Raw genomic sequence first — 16,315 nt, 5'->3', positions numbered from 1 at the left:
GTGGGAGCCACCTGGAGAACTTGGTCAGTTTCTAGGTTTGCGTGATCTGCTGGTGTGAGACCTTGTCCGATGGAGCGGCTGGCGAAGTTGTACATCTGCATGGCGATGGCGAAGTCCTCCAGGTTGTTGAGGAACTGGAAGAAGGACCTGAACTCGTCGAACGTGATGCCCTGCAGGGGAGAGAGGGAGGGGGTAAGAAGGACAACATCAGCTCTGAGCAGAATGACCACAATGGGGGGGTCAACGGCGCTCGGTTGGGATGATGCGATAGGCTCTCATTCCATCGCCCCTGAGGGCATGAAATGCTTCCATTCGCTTCCATGCAAGAGCATGAGGTCTGCTTCAAGGCTAACGTAGCTAACAAGTCATGGAAGCTTATGTACACCAATTAGCATATTGGAGTTCTCCCTTAATCTCTAATATCCACCCATTCATGCTAAAAGTTCAAGTAATTTGGTCATTAATAGCTAACTTAACTAATATAAGCTAACTAATGTAGCGAATGTTAGCTAACAACTAATATAAGCTAACTAATGTAGCGAATGTTGGCTAACAACTAATATAAGCTAACTAATGTAGCGAATGTTGGCTAACAACTAATATAAGCTAACTAATGTAGCGAATGTTGGCTAACAACTAATATAAGCTAACTAATGTAGCGAATGTTGGCTAACAACTAATATAAGCTAACTAATGTAGTGAATGTTAGCTAACAACTAATATAAGCTAACTAATGTAGCGAATGTTAGCTAACAACTAATATAAGCTAACTAATGTAGCGAATGTTGGCTAACAACTAATATAAGCTAACTAATTTGGTGATTACAAGCTAATTTAACAAATGTAAGCTAACTGATTTAGCGAATGCTAGCTAACAACTAATATAAGTGAACTAATTTGGTCATTAATAGCTAACTTAAATATAAGTGAACTAATTTGGTCATTAATAGCGAACTTAAATATAAGCTAACTAATGTAGCGAATATTAGCTAACAACTAATATAAGCTAACTAATTTAGTGAATACAAGCTAATTTAACAAATGTAAGCTAACTGATTTAGCGAATGCTAGCTAACAACTAATATAAGCAAACTAATTTGGTCATTAATAGCTAACTTAAATATAAGCTAACTAATTTGGTCATTAATAGTTAACTTAAATATAAGCAAACTAATTTGGTCATTAATAGCTAACTTAAATATAAGCGAACTAATTTGGTCATTAATAGTTAACTTAAATATAAGCGAACTAATTTGGTGATTAATAGCTAACTTAAATATAAGCGAACTAATTTGGTCATTAATAGCTAACTTAAATATAAGCGAACTAATTTGGTCATTAATAGCAAACTTAAATATAAGCTAACTAATGTAGCAAATATTAGCTAACAACTAATATAAGCGAACTAATTTGGTCATTAATAGCAAACTTAAATATAAGCTAACTAATGTAGCAAATATTAGCTAACAACTAATATAAGCTAACTAATTTAGTGAATACAAGCTAATTTAACAAATGTAAGCTAACTGATTTAGCGAATGCTAGCTAACAACTAATATAAGTGAACTAATTTGGCCATTAATAGCTAACTTAAATATAAGCGAACTAATTTGTTCATTAATAGCGAACTTAAATATAAGCTAACTAATGCAGAGAATATTAGCTAACAACTAATATAAGCTAACTAATTTGGTGATTACAAGCTAATTAAACAAATGTAAGCTAACTGATTTAGCGAATGTTAGCTAACAACTAATAAGGGCAAAAACATTTGGATATAGCAACAATACTTTCATGCTGCTATATTACTTTCATATACAGTCAAGAAAATATGTAATTTAACATGTAATTTGTAATTTAATATGTAATTGTTAGCTAATTTAACAACTAGCTAAAAAGCAGCCGATAAAAACAGAGCTTTTCATTTCTTTTTAGAAAATTTTAAAGAATGATTGTGTTTGTTTGATTCTGAGGGGTGGTAACAGGGTGGTAACAGGGTGGTAAAATGGCAACTCAGCATTTTTCACCCCAAAGAAAGTCACGTACTCACGTACTTTTTCTACCCAAACAAAAGCTCGTATAGCAGCTATAACATCTTGCAGACTGCACTAGCGCACTAGCGCACTAGCTTATCGTCAGTAATTAGCCGCGTTAGCGTTTTCGAATGAAGCGCTTCTCTTTTGATGACAGCCGTTTGTCAGAGATGCCCGCCGAAAGCCGAGACGCTTACGCCGCATTCCATTTGTCCTAATTAGACGACAGATTAAATCAGACGCGTTGAAGCCAGGAGAGGCCGAAGCCTGGAGTGGAGTTGCCTTCCAGGAGGCTCCGTTACGAAACCCGGAACGTCAGGCCTCCTAAACCTGATCCCACCATCCTGCAGAAGACCTGGATAGCGGGAGAGGCCTGTGGCTGAGCGACCAGGCGTAGAATCACCTACAGCTGCTACACACGGAGACAACAGGATGACGGACACCGTTCAGACACTGAAAGCATGCCCTCCAGGAAGATGCTGCTGTCCCGGTGCCAGCTAGGAGTTCAATGGGGCCGATTTCAGACCAGCACCGGACGTGACTCACCCTGCCCGCCGCGCCGATTAAGCCAGGAGAGTTGTCTGTTCACGCTCGTGTTCCAGTAATGGAGAGGTAAATATCACCCGGGGTGGTCCGTATTCAGGTTACCAATTAACTACATTTAACGTAGACCACATCTGAGCACAGCCATTAGCTACACTATATGGAATTATTTGACAAAAGTATTGGGACACCTGCTCGTGCGTCGCTTCTACCGAAATCCAGGGTGTTAACGAAAGAGTTTGTCCTGCTAGTGAGGATCAGGATGTTGGTGCGTGATGTTCACCAATCCCACCTCATCATCCCATTCCCACATGGCTGGAGCACCACCATCTTTGGCCTGGCGTTCCTACCCTGCTGCTACAACTTCAACTACGGCTGCCCGCTGTTAGATTCATATATGCTCCATGATCAACACCTCCAGACGAACCAGAACCAGACCCCGAGAACACTGTGTCAACTGTTAAGCATGGTGGTGGGAGCATCATGCCCTGGGGCTGTACGCCATTCAAGCGGATGGAATAATGAAGATGGAGGACTACCTAGGACGTCTTCAGCGCCACCAGCCCACATCCCATCATGTTCATCTAACCCTGATATTATACAAGTCCATGCTGTGATGGTTGTTCAGTTGCTTGATGTTACCCAGCAGATGAAGAGCGGATAGATGAAGGACAGAAAGGCGGGAGGGTTCGGCGTTTCGTCAGGGACCAACCTCAGGCCTCTTCTCAAGCATGGAAAACAGAAAAGAGAGGAAGGGGAAGGGTTGACCGTAAGCTGGGCTATGTAGCGCTAGGCTATTTCATCGCCGCTTCAGCGTGTTTAGGGACAGTGAGCTTTTCAACGGGTTTTGAAGAATACAAGTTAGCATAGCTAGCATAGCATGTTAGTAGGCATGTAAATATGGCCGTGATGGATCGCCCACTCTATTCTCACCATATCAGTGGCAAGAATGGCCTTAAAATGGCAATAATATTGTTTATTAAAAATGAGTTACCAAGACAGGCCATCATACAAGATATGGACGAAAGTATTGGGACACCTGCTCATTCAGTATTAAAAAGTGCTGCTCCTGCTTTTGGAGTTGGAGTAACCGTCTCTTCTGTCCAGGGACGACGATGACCAGAGGTATGGTTGGAGGAGCAGAGTAGAGGCAAGACATTCAGGCAAGTCCAAGAACACTAGACCACTAAACTGTTAAGCATGGTGGTGGTAGTATCATGCTGTGGGGCTGTACACTGTACAGTCTGGAGCTTCTCAGTGGCGTGCTGGACCTTTCCATGGGAGATGGCCAGTTTATCCTCTCTGTGATGCTACAACCACCTGTAGAAGGGAGTCCCAGAGTCCCAGCTTAACTGACCTCGCTCTCCTCCCATCAGTCGGTGTAGAGCTAGCCAGAGTGGGCGTCTGTTAGCTGCTGAATGACCGGTTTAGGCCAACTGTGTAGGTACTGTAGGGTGTTCCCGGTATGCAGTGGTCCAGCGACAGGGTCGTAGATACCGAGGGTTCACTGAGGCTCCTGGAGATCACACCTTACCACTTACAGGACTTGGACAAGCATCTGGTGCTAAGTTGCTAGGTAGGCTTGGTGCGAGATACCACAGGAAGCCTTGAGGCGGCCCAAGTGGGACCCTTCTCAATATTATCTGGAGGGAGGTGTTGTTATCCACTACACGCCACCACCAAACATTAGCAAAGGCGTCCCCGCATGATTGACGGGCGGCGCTGAAACCAGATGAGCGAAGACACGGATCGGCGGAGGTCTTATCGAATTACCCACTGAAGGACTCAAGGCAGCATGACAGCTCGGCCCAAAACATCCACTTCCCTGAGAAGAAACGGCTAATGGCCGACTCTCGGCTCGCTGGTCCAGCTCTTATCTGAGCGGAACATGATACTATTGGGGCAGCAGCCTGTCAATCACTGTCCGAGTGGTTCAGACCACAACAAAGGGAAGGGGTGGAGTTAGGGAGCAGAGGTGACAGGAAGAGATGTAAGATTACACTACGGCTTACAAGCTGCTGATACAACACATACACTCTGCCGGCGGAGCAGTGGAGCGTTCAGCTGTGCGGAGGCTGTGTGTGGGTCGCGTACTGGGCGAGGGGGTGCGTATAGGCGCGGGAGAAGGCTACGACTGGGTCAAATGGTCAGCAACAGCTATTTGCAGACTGGAATCTCCCAGACTGGAAATGTATTCTACTACACTGAGCAGAAGGAGGGTCTAGAAGCAGGAGAAGGCGAGTGGACGCACCTTTTCGTCAGGTATGCTCTGGCGGACGTTCTCCAGGTAGCTACGGATGTCCTCCACGTTGGTGTAGCGCAGAAGGATACGGGCGAAGTCTTCCTCGCTGATGGTGGTCATGCCTTTGGAGTAAGTCAGGAACTCGATCTCCAGCATCTCGGTCTGGAGGTTGTCCATGAACCTGAGAGAGGTCGCACAGAGTAAACTATTCAAAATTCAATATGAATTAATAAACGCTTTACAGTTTCGTTAAACTGCAGCATGTGGACAAAAGTATTGGGACACCAGCTTCATTGTGTCTTCCGAAATCGAAGGTATTATTAAAACGATTGACCCTGCTTTTGTTGGAGTAACTGTCTCTACTGTCCAGGGAGGGAGAAGGCTTTCTACTAGACTTTGGAGCAGAACATTGCTGTGAGGATTTGATTGCGTTCAGCGACAAGAGCATGACTTAGTGAGGTCAGGAATTTGGATGATGGTCACTCCCCAATCAACTCATTCCAGAGAACACTTCAGTTCTTCCACTGCTCCACAGCCCCTCAATGCTGGGGGGCTTTATATACCCCTATTTATTTATTTGCTCCAGAGAGATGGTCCTATTCTATTGGCGGTACGTCTTCTCTACAGGGGACTAGACAAGTGCAATGAGCGCAACCCACCTGTAGAAGTCGTTGAACGTTAACTCCGCCTTCCCCTTCTTCCCGAAGAAGTGCACCAGCAGTGTGGTGTCAATCGTCATGCTGTCATCTGTGCGCTACGATTGGTCAGACAGGGCAAAAGGGGCGGGGCAGGAAAGAGAAAAAAACAAAAGCAATGACTGACAAGGATCTCACAGTAAACCTCCAGGCAAAGGGGGTTTGGGGGGTTGGGGGGGTGGGGTGGGGGCGTAGGGATTGTCCGTCAGGGGCCGCAGAGCCATCCATGGTGCCAGCCAGCATCATCATCCCTTCATTCAGACCCACCAAGCTGATACGCGTGTTCTCAGAGACCGAGGCTGAGCAGAACCTGCAGCACATAGACCGATCTTTATACCGTCGGCGCCGAAGGCCCGGCCGATGTTCTTTAACCCTTTAGACCCCTGGCTCCTGCCGCTATCACTCTGGCCCGGCCCGAGCCATGCCGCTTTGCCGTCAGCGGCCGGGGTCCGAGGGAGCACGACTGGCAGGACTCTCGGTTTCACGTGTATCGAACGGGTGGGTTAACTAGCAGCACCAAATTGGGGTGAAAAAAAAGAGGGAATATTGCTAAACAGATGATTAAAAAATTTATTAATTCAAATAATAAAAATAATAATAAATAATAAGTCAGGCGTCCATGAAGAACCAAACCAGAGCTGGAAAACGGGCCAGTTCCAAAACCCCAAAACTGTTACATCACAGTTTGAGCTCGTTTTTTCTTTAGGTCGTTTTGCCTACATTCATGCCTAACCCAACCACCCCGTCACGAGTCAAGGAAAAAAAAGTCTCTTTTTAAAATCGTTACACTATTACTACAAAGAACGCGATGTTTCAAGCGCATTAGCATGTGTGCTAGGTCATTTTAGGGTGTAATTTACCACCCCGTCACGTCCCGCTTTACTGTGAATGTCTTGTTCGTGTCATTTTGGAGGATTCGTTTGGGAGGAATTCGTTAAAACATCGGCCGGACCCCGGTATAAAGATCGCAGGACCAGTGAAGGACCACGTACAAACACATACACATACACACACACAGACGAACGGACGGACCACCGCAGTGAGACAGGATGCCCACAGAGACACAGACACACAGATGCACCGGACAGAGACGGTGACGGACGGAGACAGACGAACAGCCGAGAGCCACATCCAGATTTAACAGGCCATGCATTTCAGAGGCAGGCTGCACGAACACACACACACATATACACACACATATACACACGATCTGAGGGGACGGACACAAAGGCAGGGGTGTGTGTAGATTCCACCTTCGTCCTCCTGCAGACAGAATCCTCCTCTTTTGTGTCTACAGTTCTGTCCGTCTGTCTGTCTCTCTGCACTTCTCAGCAGAATCTCTATTCTTTCTTAATAAACTTCAGATAAAAAAAAAAAAACTGTCCCTGACTGAACTTCTGAGCTTAAACCTAAAGTAGTGGACAGTGCACACCGTCTTTATTCATCTCGGGGATGTAGAGGCTTTAAAAGTGGACTTGGCTTTTAAATGGGTAGTAAAAAAATAAATAAAATAAATAAAAATACAACTAATTTCTAATAACAATTAACAAAATTATAAAAGAATCAAATAAATAATTTCTTAAGATGTATTCACTATCCCAATATCAAGAATGAAATTCTAAAAAGAATGGAATTCTAATAAAGTTAACATCTAGAATGAATTTCTAATAAAATTCATATCCAGATATAAATACAATAGAATGAAGATTAAATAAAATAAATATTACATTGAAAAGAATTAATAAAAAAGGTTTAAAAAAAATCTATATCTAGAATATTATTTTAAAATGAATAAAAACCAAAAACCAAATGTAGTTTGAATATAAAATTAATAACCACAACATAATTCTAATAAAGGTTTATGTTCAGAATAAAGTTTTAACTAAAAATAATATCAACAATTCTGGAGCTAAAATTCTAAAAAATAAAAACACTATTTCTATATTATCTTTCTATAAAAAGAAAATCTAGTTTGTAGTTCTAATAAAATGTAGATTGTTGTCTTTGTCTTAACTCAAATTCTATATTAAAAATTAAATTCTATAAAAGCATACATTCAGAATGTAGCATGAATACAATTTCACATCAATAAAATTCTAAACAAAAATGTACATGAAATGTACATTCTATAAGTTTGTGTTTTCTAATGAATCATATTATGATCAACCTGCATAGAAAAAGTTTAAATAAAATAACTTTCTAATTAAAAACAAATTAAAAATAATATCAAAAATTCTGGAGCTAAAATTCTAAAAAATAAAAACACCCAGAATGAAATTTTAATTGAAATGAACAATTAGAATGTAAAATGAATATTTAAAATTAAATTCTATAAAAAGAAAATCCAGTTTGTAGTTCTAATAAAATGTAGATTGTTGTCTTTGTTTTTACTAAAAATTCTATATTCAAAATGAAATTCTATAAAAGCATACATCCAGAATGTAGCATAAATACACAAATACATTTCACATCAATAAAATTCTAAACAAAATGTACATAATATGTACATTCTATATTAATAAATATTGTTTGGTATAGTAATTGATTTGTACTCTTTAAAAAAAAACCAGTATAAATGACGGATTTTTTACCCAAATTTTTTGGCACTTTTTAAAAACATTGTGACTCATAATTTGCATAATTTTACTTAATACAAGGCAGAATTAGGATTACGTCCAGGTTTTAAAGCCTCTATATTTTAGGAACTAATGAAGACACAAGCCAAACAAATTGGAGATGCGCACAATTTCCTCGTAGTTCTGTTATTGTTGGTATTTAAACTAGAATAAAACATCAAATATAATAAAATCATGTCTCTGCTACCGTGTCAAGGCACAAAAGAGTATAACAGCATAACATCTAAGTGGCTGTAATTAAATCAATGGATAGGGGAAAGGCCCAGCCCCTTCTGAGCAGCCTGTCATGCCAAACGTAGTTAAAACCAGGCAGGGAGATTCCTCATGTTCTCCTCAAGAGCTTTCAGTGCAATCAAGCCAACCGAGCTTCAGTCCATGCCTCTGCTATACCTCCAGATTAAAATCCTATCCACGGAGAAACCATTTCAAGCGTTGAGAAAAGTTACAAAGAGAGAAAAGAACGGTTCCGTTTGATGGCGTGAACCCTCGCAGGACTCAAACAGAAACAGTGCACAGCAACAGATGGTGTTTGATGAGGGAATGTCCGTCGAGAAAAGCGCCATGAACAACAACAGCTAACACACACTACCTTTCAAAAGTTAGGAATCAACATTCGAAAGTTTGTTCTAATAAAATTCATATCCAGATATAAATACAACAGAATGAAGATGAATTAAAATTTGTATTTAATTTAATTAAATCTATATCTAGAATATTCTTTTAAAATGAAAAAGAAAAAAAAAACTCGAAAAAAATAACAAAAATGTAGCTTGAATATGAAATTAATAACCACAACATAGTTCTAAAAAAGCTCTATATCCAGAATGTTCCAATTTAAAATGAATATCAACAATTCTGGAGCTAAAATTTAAAAAAATAAAAACACCCAGAATGGAGTTTAAATTTAAAATATCTAATATTAAATTCTATAATATAGAAAAAAGAAAATCCAGTTTGTAGTTCTAATAAAATGTAGATTGTTGTCTTTGTCTTAACTAAAATTCTATATTCAAAATGAAATTCTATACAAGCATACATCGAGAATGTAGCATGAATACAATTTCACATCAAAAAGTTTTTTAAACAAAATGTACATAAAATGTACATTCTATAAGTGTTTTTTAATGAATCCTATTATGATCAACCGGTTAAAGTTTAAATAAAATAACTTTCAAGAAGGAAGTTATATTTATTAAGTAATGAAATGAATATTTAGAACGAAATCTGTTCAATGGAATTCTAAAAGAAACTGTCAAAATCTTCAAAAATTCTTAAAAAAATAAAAGTATAGAGAAAAACTTTCAATAAACATCTACCATCCAAAAGGTTCAATTTCTAATAAACTGAAAATCTAGAAAAACCTTTCAATCAAGTGATATCTGCAATGATGCTACCTACAAAAACTATAAATTATTATTGTACTGTATTGGCAAAATGTAAATCAAATCAAAATAATATTCAAATGATTATGTAATAAATGTAATAATCAGAATGAAATTCTGATTCAATTATCTAAATAGATAGAATACCTTGTATAAGGCCGATAGCTTTATATAACAGTATATTATTTATGATTAATATTAATAAATAATATGTATTATTTAAATATTTAAAAATCTAACATTTAAATATGAGTATAATATTGATTATATTATCTATTTATTATTAAGTGATCCCAGCCTTTGGAACGGGGATGTGCAGCGATGTTCCATCAAGCTAATTAAAACCTGTGGTCAGAAGCTCTCTGGCTAAATTAATAAGCGTCTCAGCGTCCCACGGCAGACAGACAACGCCGACTTCCCTCGCTATTCATTAAAGCCGCGTCTGCCGCTCTTTTTTTCATCTCCTGGAAGAGTGACGGCACTGGCATTATGTCACAGTTCCTGGAAACCATTAGTGTGAAGTCATCATCACATGATCACCAGAAGCCACGCCCACCAGCGGCGGAGACGGCAGCCTGGGGGGCTTCAGGCCTTTGATCTTGGCGCACAGGTGAAAAACAGTGATTAGAGCTTCCAGCCTGCAAGATGAGTAAGACTCACACACACACTCTCTTACACACACACACACATACACACACACTCATACACACACATATACATACACACAAACAGACAAACATACAGGTACCAGACACTCCTCCCAGCACGAGCTCCCATTCATCAGCCACTATCTAACACACACACACACACACACACAACCCTCACTTACATCGGCCGTTTAAAAAAATCAGAACCACAGAACCGGAATTACTGTCTCTTTTTCCGTCTCACACACACTCTCACACACACACACACATACACACACACTCATACACACACATATACATACACACAAACAGACAAACATACAGGTACCAGACACTCCTCCCAGCACGAGCTCCCATTCATCAGCCACTATCTAACACACACACACACACACACACACACAACCCTCACTTACATCGGCCGTTTAAAAAAATCAGAACCACAGAACCGGAATTACTGTCTCTTTTTCCGTCTCACACACACTCTCACACACACACACACACACACACACACACACACACACACACACACTCTGTGAGTAACAGGCTTTGTCAATAAGGAGCAGATGTACAGCTCTGCAGTGCTGTTAGACTGGAGCTCACCTGAAGGCCTGGCAGGCCTAACAAACACACACTCCAGCACACACACACACACACTTTGATACACATTGATACATTTTTAATCCGTGAAATTAAGGATAAAAATTACGGTAAAAAAAAATTGTCAAATTAACTTAAATTTATAAAAAAAAAACAATGTAAAGTTTGCTACAAAGTTGCCAATAGCTGCTATTTTTGAGTTAATGTCTAAAAACATTCATATCCGAAATGAAGTTGTAATAAAATGTATATCCAAAATCATGTTTAATCAATAAATCAGCATTTCTATATGAATTAATTTTAACATAAAATGTTACCTGTTCATTATAACGCAATATATATATTTATTTATTTATTTTTAAATATTTTGAGTAATATTTGCAAGAAATTTGCTAATAGTTGGTTTTAGAAATGTTAGAAAAGTTCTAATAACATTAATTGTCAGAATGACAATAATAAATAAATATTTGAATTGAATAAAACGTATATCCAGAAAATTAATATCACGAATTCTAATGACATTAATATACAAATTAAATAGTTAATTCAAACTAATTTTAGGAAATACTATTCAGGTTCTTTCTGAAATTTCAGTAATATCAGTCTGTTCTTAAATGTTTGTTGTAAAATACATTGTATATTATATTGTGTAGTATATTAGGTGTAGTTGATACAAAAAAATATAAAATGACTATTATTAGTTGTACAACTTTAAACAATACTAAAATAGAACAAAAATGTAAGTAAAAAAAATACAATTTTACATATTTATGAATATAACGTGATTCCAAACTTTTGAACGGTATTGTATGTGTGTCAGAAATTCATGTACCAACTGTATCTAACAGAAGTTAGAACTACGGCTAAAGAAAATGGCTAATATACCAGTATTTCTAAATATCTAATTATATATAAATATACACACTATAATTATAACTATATTCATTATATAATTGTATATTTTATATGTAACATACAACTATATTTAATACAATTGTGAAATTCTTTCCAATACATAAAAAAAAAACATTTCTGAATCTATAATATTTGTTTTCACAAACCTTTTATCTCCATTTTTAAAAATGTAATGATTAATGGGCCAATAGAAATGCTCACAGTACGAATATTTAGCAATATCAGTTGGCCAAAAACAAATGTTCTGCAGCCGTAGTTCAAAACCTTCTCACCCTACTGTACATGAAGCGTACAGCACTTAAGTGACCGTAAACAGTGAGCCCAGGTAAAGCGAAAGATTACAGACATTGGTAAGTTACAATGTGTACTGGTGTATCCAGAATCCCTAATAGCAGCAGACTGACTTTCACATCGGTGCAAACTCTGGTCTACAACAGAAAGGTAAAAACTGAGGATGGAAAAGATATAAACACAGGGATGAAGAACGGAAGAGGAGATGACCAACAGATAGAGGGGTGGCCGGACAAAGCTAAGACTGGTCCTGAAGTCTCAGAATACTAGTTCCCCTAAACCAGTGTTTCCCAAACTAGTCCTCAGAGACCCCCGGACAGCTCACACGTCTTGCCCTCGCTTGGATCCCAACCCACCTGAACTAAGCAATCGAGCATTGGACCCCTGACACAGCTACACTGGAAGTTTCAACAACAGGTTCCTCAGGGAACCAGCAGAGGTGAGGAAACTGCGAGCCTGTTCCATCAATGGAATACGTCCCTAAAAGTCTATGGGTTCCTGATAAGGTTCCTTGTAGCTGCACTTGTGATGCTGACTGTTATTTGTTGAAAACACAGCAAACCTAGAAGGTTGAGGCCGATATTGCAGATGTTGGTGAGGAGATCCCAGAAATGCTTGCACACCTCAGAGGGTCCCCTTTCCAACTTTCCAACAGCATCGATCTGCAGAGCCTCTAATCCAGAGTGATCAGGTTACCGAGGTGGACGTTAGTGTTAGGGTTCTAAGGTCTCTAAATGGTATGACATTGTGTTCCTACCTGGGCAACTGGGAACTGAACCCCTGACTGACATGTGGAGGACGCCTGTGTTTGATCAGTCAGCAAACATCAAGATGGCCGACTCCACCTCAATCAATCCCGGGTCTACAAAAGGGGGCAAACTCTTCTTGGGTTGGATTTACGGAGCGTCCTGGAACTACGGTCTAAGGAACCAAAACTGGCCTTGACTGCCTCCTGTGGACAACCTAGGGGTCCCTGAGGACTTGTCTGAGAACAACTCCGTTAGACAATAGAGAACCCTAAACCAGATCCCAACCCTGATCGTGGAGTACCTCGAACGCTCCCAGGGTGTCCCTGCTTTTACCGTCAGCAAGCCAACACGGGAGGCACCTGCAAATTAGATACTTAGTCGGATCAGGCGTGGACACCAAATCCTGCAAGGGATCCTCCAGGATCAGGGTTGGGATCCATTGTCCTACATTGCAGACCCTCCAGAAGTTGGTACACATAGACTAGATGACCCAGAGGGGAGGGGGAAGGTGATGGAGGAAGGGGCGGACAAAAACGTGAGGGATGAGAGTTACGACAGAGGGATGACGGTGTACCTCTGCCAGGTCAGAAAAGAGGGCTTGGCTGGCGCCTCGTCTCAACATGTCCCAGTAGCTCCGTGCCACAAATTCCCTTTGGCTGTCTTTTTGCATCGCCTGAGGAAGGTTCGGCATCACAGAGGCAGTTGTAAGAGCATTAGTATTGCGATGGCCAAGTGCTCCGAAGAAGAAGAAGAAGAGGAGGTTAGATGACAGTTATTGAAGATGTGTGTTTAGTAGTGTGAAACTAATGTGTTTTGCAGTAGCCCCAGAAAACGGGAGCCATCTTGGAACGGGGGGTACGTACGTCTATCTCCACCGTCTATCTCCACTATCTATCGTCCACACTCTGGCTACAGTGGTCAGATCACGGTGCCAAACTTTCCTGGTCTCTCAAGCACCTTTCCCTTTATACCCTTCTTCCACCAGACACCCTCCCTTTGTCCGACCCTCCCTCGCTCGCTCACTCTCTGTCCCACTGGAAGCCCACTTTGTCCAAACATTACTGAGGGACCACCAGCTCGGCTTCTGGATGTGTGTGTGTGTGTGTGTTAAGGTCACAGAGTCAGTCTAAGTGCTCTGAAAGACTCTGGTGCTGGCTCAATAGAAAACACATTTGCAGGCACCCCTCCTTTCAGTCCATCTCCACTTAGAATCAGTCAAACCCACCCCCACCCCGACCCCGGCTCCGCCACCCACCCACTGATGAGGTTTGCAACGGCCTTGTTACCATTAAAACGAAATCAATCAGAATCTAATTTCCTTTGCTTTGGTCAAAACTTTTACAGGCTTTGCTTGACCCTGTAGGTCAGGTCACCTCCCTGTCCCACTCGCGATGCCTTGCGCAAGCCGATCCCATAGGCTCTCACCTTTCACTGGCCCGTTTGCGCCCCATGTCTGATTTGCATCTGCTCCACTTCGACACAAGCTTACGCTACGTTAAATTTTAAGGTAGGCACGCAATTTGGTCCCCAGTTTGCCTCTTCCGTCAAATTTGGGCAGCCGGAAGCACCGGGAGCAGATTTACGGGTCAGTCGGATGCTCGATTAGACAGGATTGAAATCTTCAGTCTTCTGATGTAGCTCCAGAAGGAGAGTGAGGTCTTCCGATATTTTCGAATCATGATTCCCACGCCTCGAGTATCGCTTCTCAACCCCACATTCAAGCACAGATGCGAGTGTTTTCTTTATATGAAATTTTCGGTTCAGTCGGACGCCCAATCGGTCGGAAGAAATACCGTAAGCAAATGACAGCGCAGTTGATCTAAAAATGTGACGGACGACACCAGACAAATTTTATTGTATGTGCTACCGACTTCTCCTTCCGTGAAATTTGGGCAATTAGTAGCAAATGTCCGGGTCAGTCGGATGCCCACTTAATCGGAAGCGGTTCCGGGTTTGTTCGTAAGTGGATGACAGTGCAGTTGATGTCGAAGTGTGACGGATGACACGAGTCAAATCTTATCGTGTGAGCCACTGAGAGCTTCTTCCATCAACTTTAGGAAATTTTCTGGTCGGAAATTCGGATGCTCGACTGGAAGCGACCCAGGGTGACGAGAGGTTTTCCGATATTTTCTCAAGACCAAGTTCATGCACAGATTCTTGCAAGTGTTTTCCTTACACTTGTTGTGTGTGCTTTTAACAATTAAACTTGGGCAATCGATACCAAATTTCTGGGTGAGTCGGATGCCCGATCGGAAGGAATTCCGTAAGCGAATGACAGTGCAGTTGATCTGGTAATGTGACGGATTTTTAATTGCATGTGCTACCGACTGCTCCTTCTGTGAAATTTGGTCAATTGGAAGCAAATTTCCAGGTCAGGCGGATGCTCGAGATTCCGAGTTTGATTGCAAACGGCTGGACACCAGTTAAAATCTTTAGCATTCCGATGTAGCTCCAGTGACCGGAGTGACCGGAGGTCTTCCGCTATTTTTAAAATATTTCAGGCACAGATTCATGCAAGTACATTTAATAAATCTTACTGTGTGCGCTACCGATGGCCCCTTCTGTCAAATTTGGTCAATTGGTAGCAAATGTCCGGGTCAGTCAGATGCTCGATCGGAAGAGATTGAACATTAGCACGGTTGATCCGATAGTGACAGAAGACACGAGTCAAATCTTAAGCCTTCCGATCTAGCACAGGAGTGACCGGATGTCTCCCATTATTACTCCCGTGTTGTCCCTACACTTATTGCGTGTCCACTGTCTGGGTCCAGTTTAGCTGTGGTTGGACAGCAACTGAAGGTTTCTTCACCCCAGAAACTCCTTCAAGGCCCCAAGCGAATGCAGTACACATCAGAACGGAGGACGCAGATCGGGCAGTGATACTCTAATGCTCGCTCCCCACTTGTCCCACCACCATTCAGGTCTAACACAAAGGTCAACGGTCAAAGGGCTCAAGGTTAGCCATGGTGATACATACGCTGTTGACGGGGGCAACCTGATATCCATAGAGCTGCATGCTCTACACACACATGGACGAGAGGCCGCGGTGGTCGGAGAGGCAGGAGAAGAGAGGAAGAGAAGGGAGGAAGGAAGGAGAGGAACAGGTTAGAACATGCAAGGAGAGAAAGTGGCAGATCTAGACAAGGGAAACCTTCACGCTCCTGTTCTTTCAGAGACCCCCTATGACGCTTCTCAGCCAGGACGAGCTTAACGGAACGAGACCCCTGTTTTCCCCAAAGCCACTCTCTTCATTTAGGCCTTGAAAAATCTCACTCAACTCACTCTCACTAATGAGAAATTGTAGCGCAAAACTCAACATTTGTCAACGTTTACTATACGTCCAAAAGTCTGTGGACACCCCTTCTAATAAATGCATTCAATACAGAGGTACTGCCAATAGAATAGATACAATAGACTCTCTGGAGTGGATAGACATGAACCTACTGGCACCATAACTAGTGCCAGGCATGGGCTAGAGTGGTATAAAGCCCCCCAGCATTGGAAACCTTTTGATGTGGAACACAATCAAATCCTCACAGCAATGCTCCAAAACCTTCCTGGACTTTAGAAACCCTTGATTTTGGA

At 41.3% G+C, this 16,315-nt stretch overlaps 1 protein-coding gene across 2 annotated transcripts in view; it reads right to left on the bottom strand.

The window, feature by feature from the left end:
• micu3a (mitochondrial calcium uptake family, member 3a) overlaps positions 1-16,315 on the bottom strand; it is a 37,325-nt gene that overhangs the window by 4,806 nt on the left and 16,204 nt on the right. For both annotated transcript variants that reach the window (XM_072669767.1, XM_072669768.1), the window contains exons 8-12: positions 15,708-15,749; positions 13,305-13,403; positions 5,478-5,572; positions 4,828-4,999; positions 62-170 (exon numbers count right to left, since the gene is read on the bottom strand). In XM_072669767.1, coding sequence (XP_072525868.1) covers positions 62-170; positions 4,828-4,999; positions 5,478-5,572; positions 13,305-13,403; positions 15,708-15,749 — 517 coding nt within the window. The remainder of the gene's footprint in view (positions 1-61; positions 171-4,827; positions 5,000-5,477; positions 5,573-13,304; positions 13,404-15,707; positions 15,750-16,315) is intronic.

This window comes from Salminus brasiliensis, chromosome 24 (genome assembly GCF_030463535.1).
Source record: "Salminus brasiliensis chromosome 24, fSalBra1.hap2, whole genome shotgun sequence".
Lineage (NCBI taxonomy): Eukaryota > Metazoa > Chordata > Actinopteri > Characiformes > Bryconidae > Salminus > Salminus brasiliensis.
The sequence above is the reverse complement of the archived record's forward strand: the minus strand, read 5'-3'. Positions and strand labels throughout refer to the sequence as shown.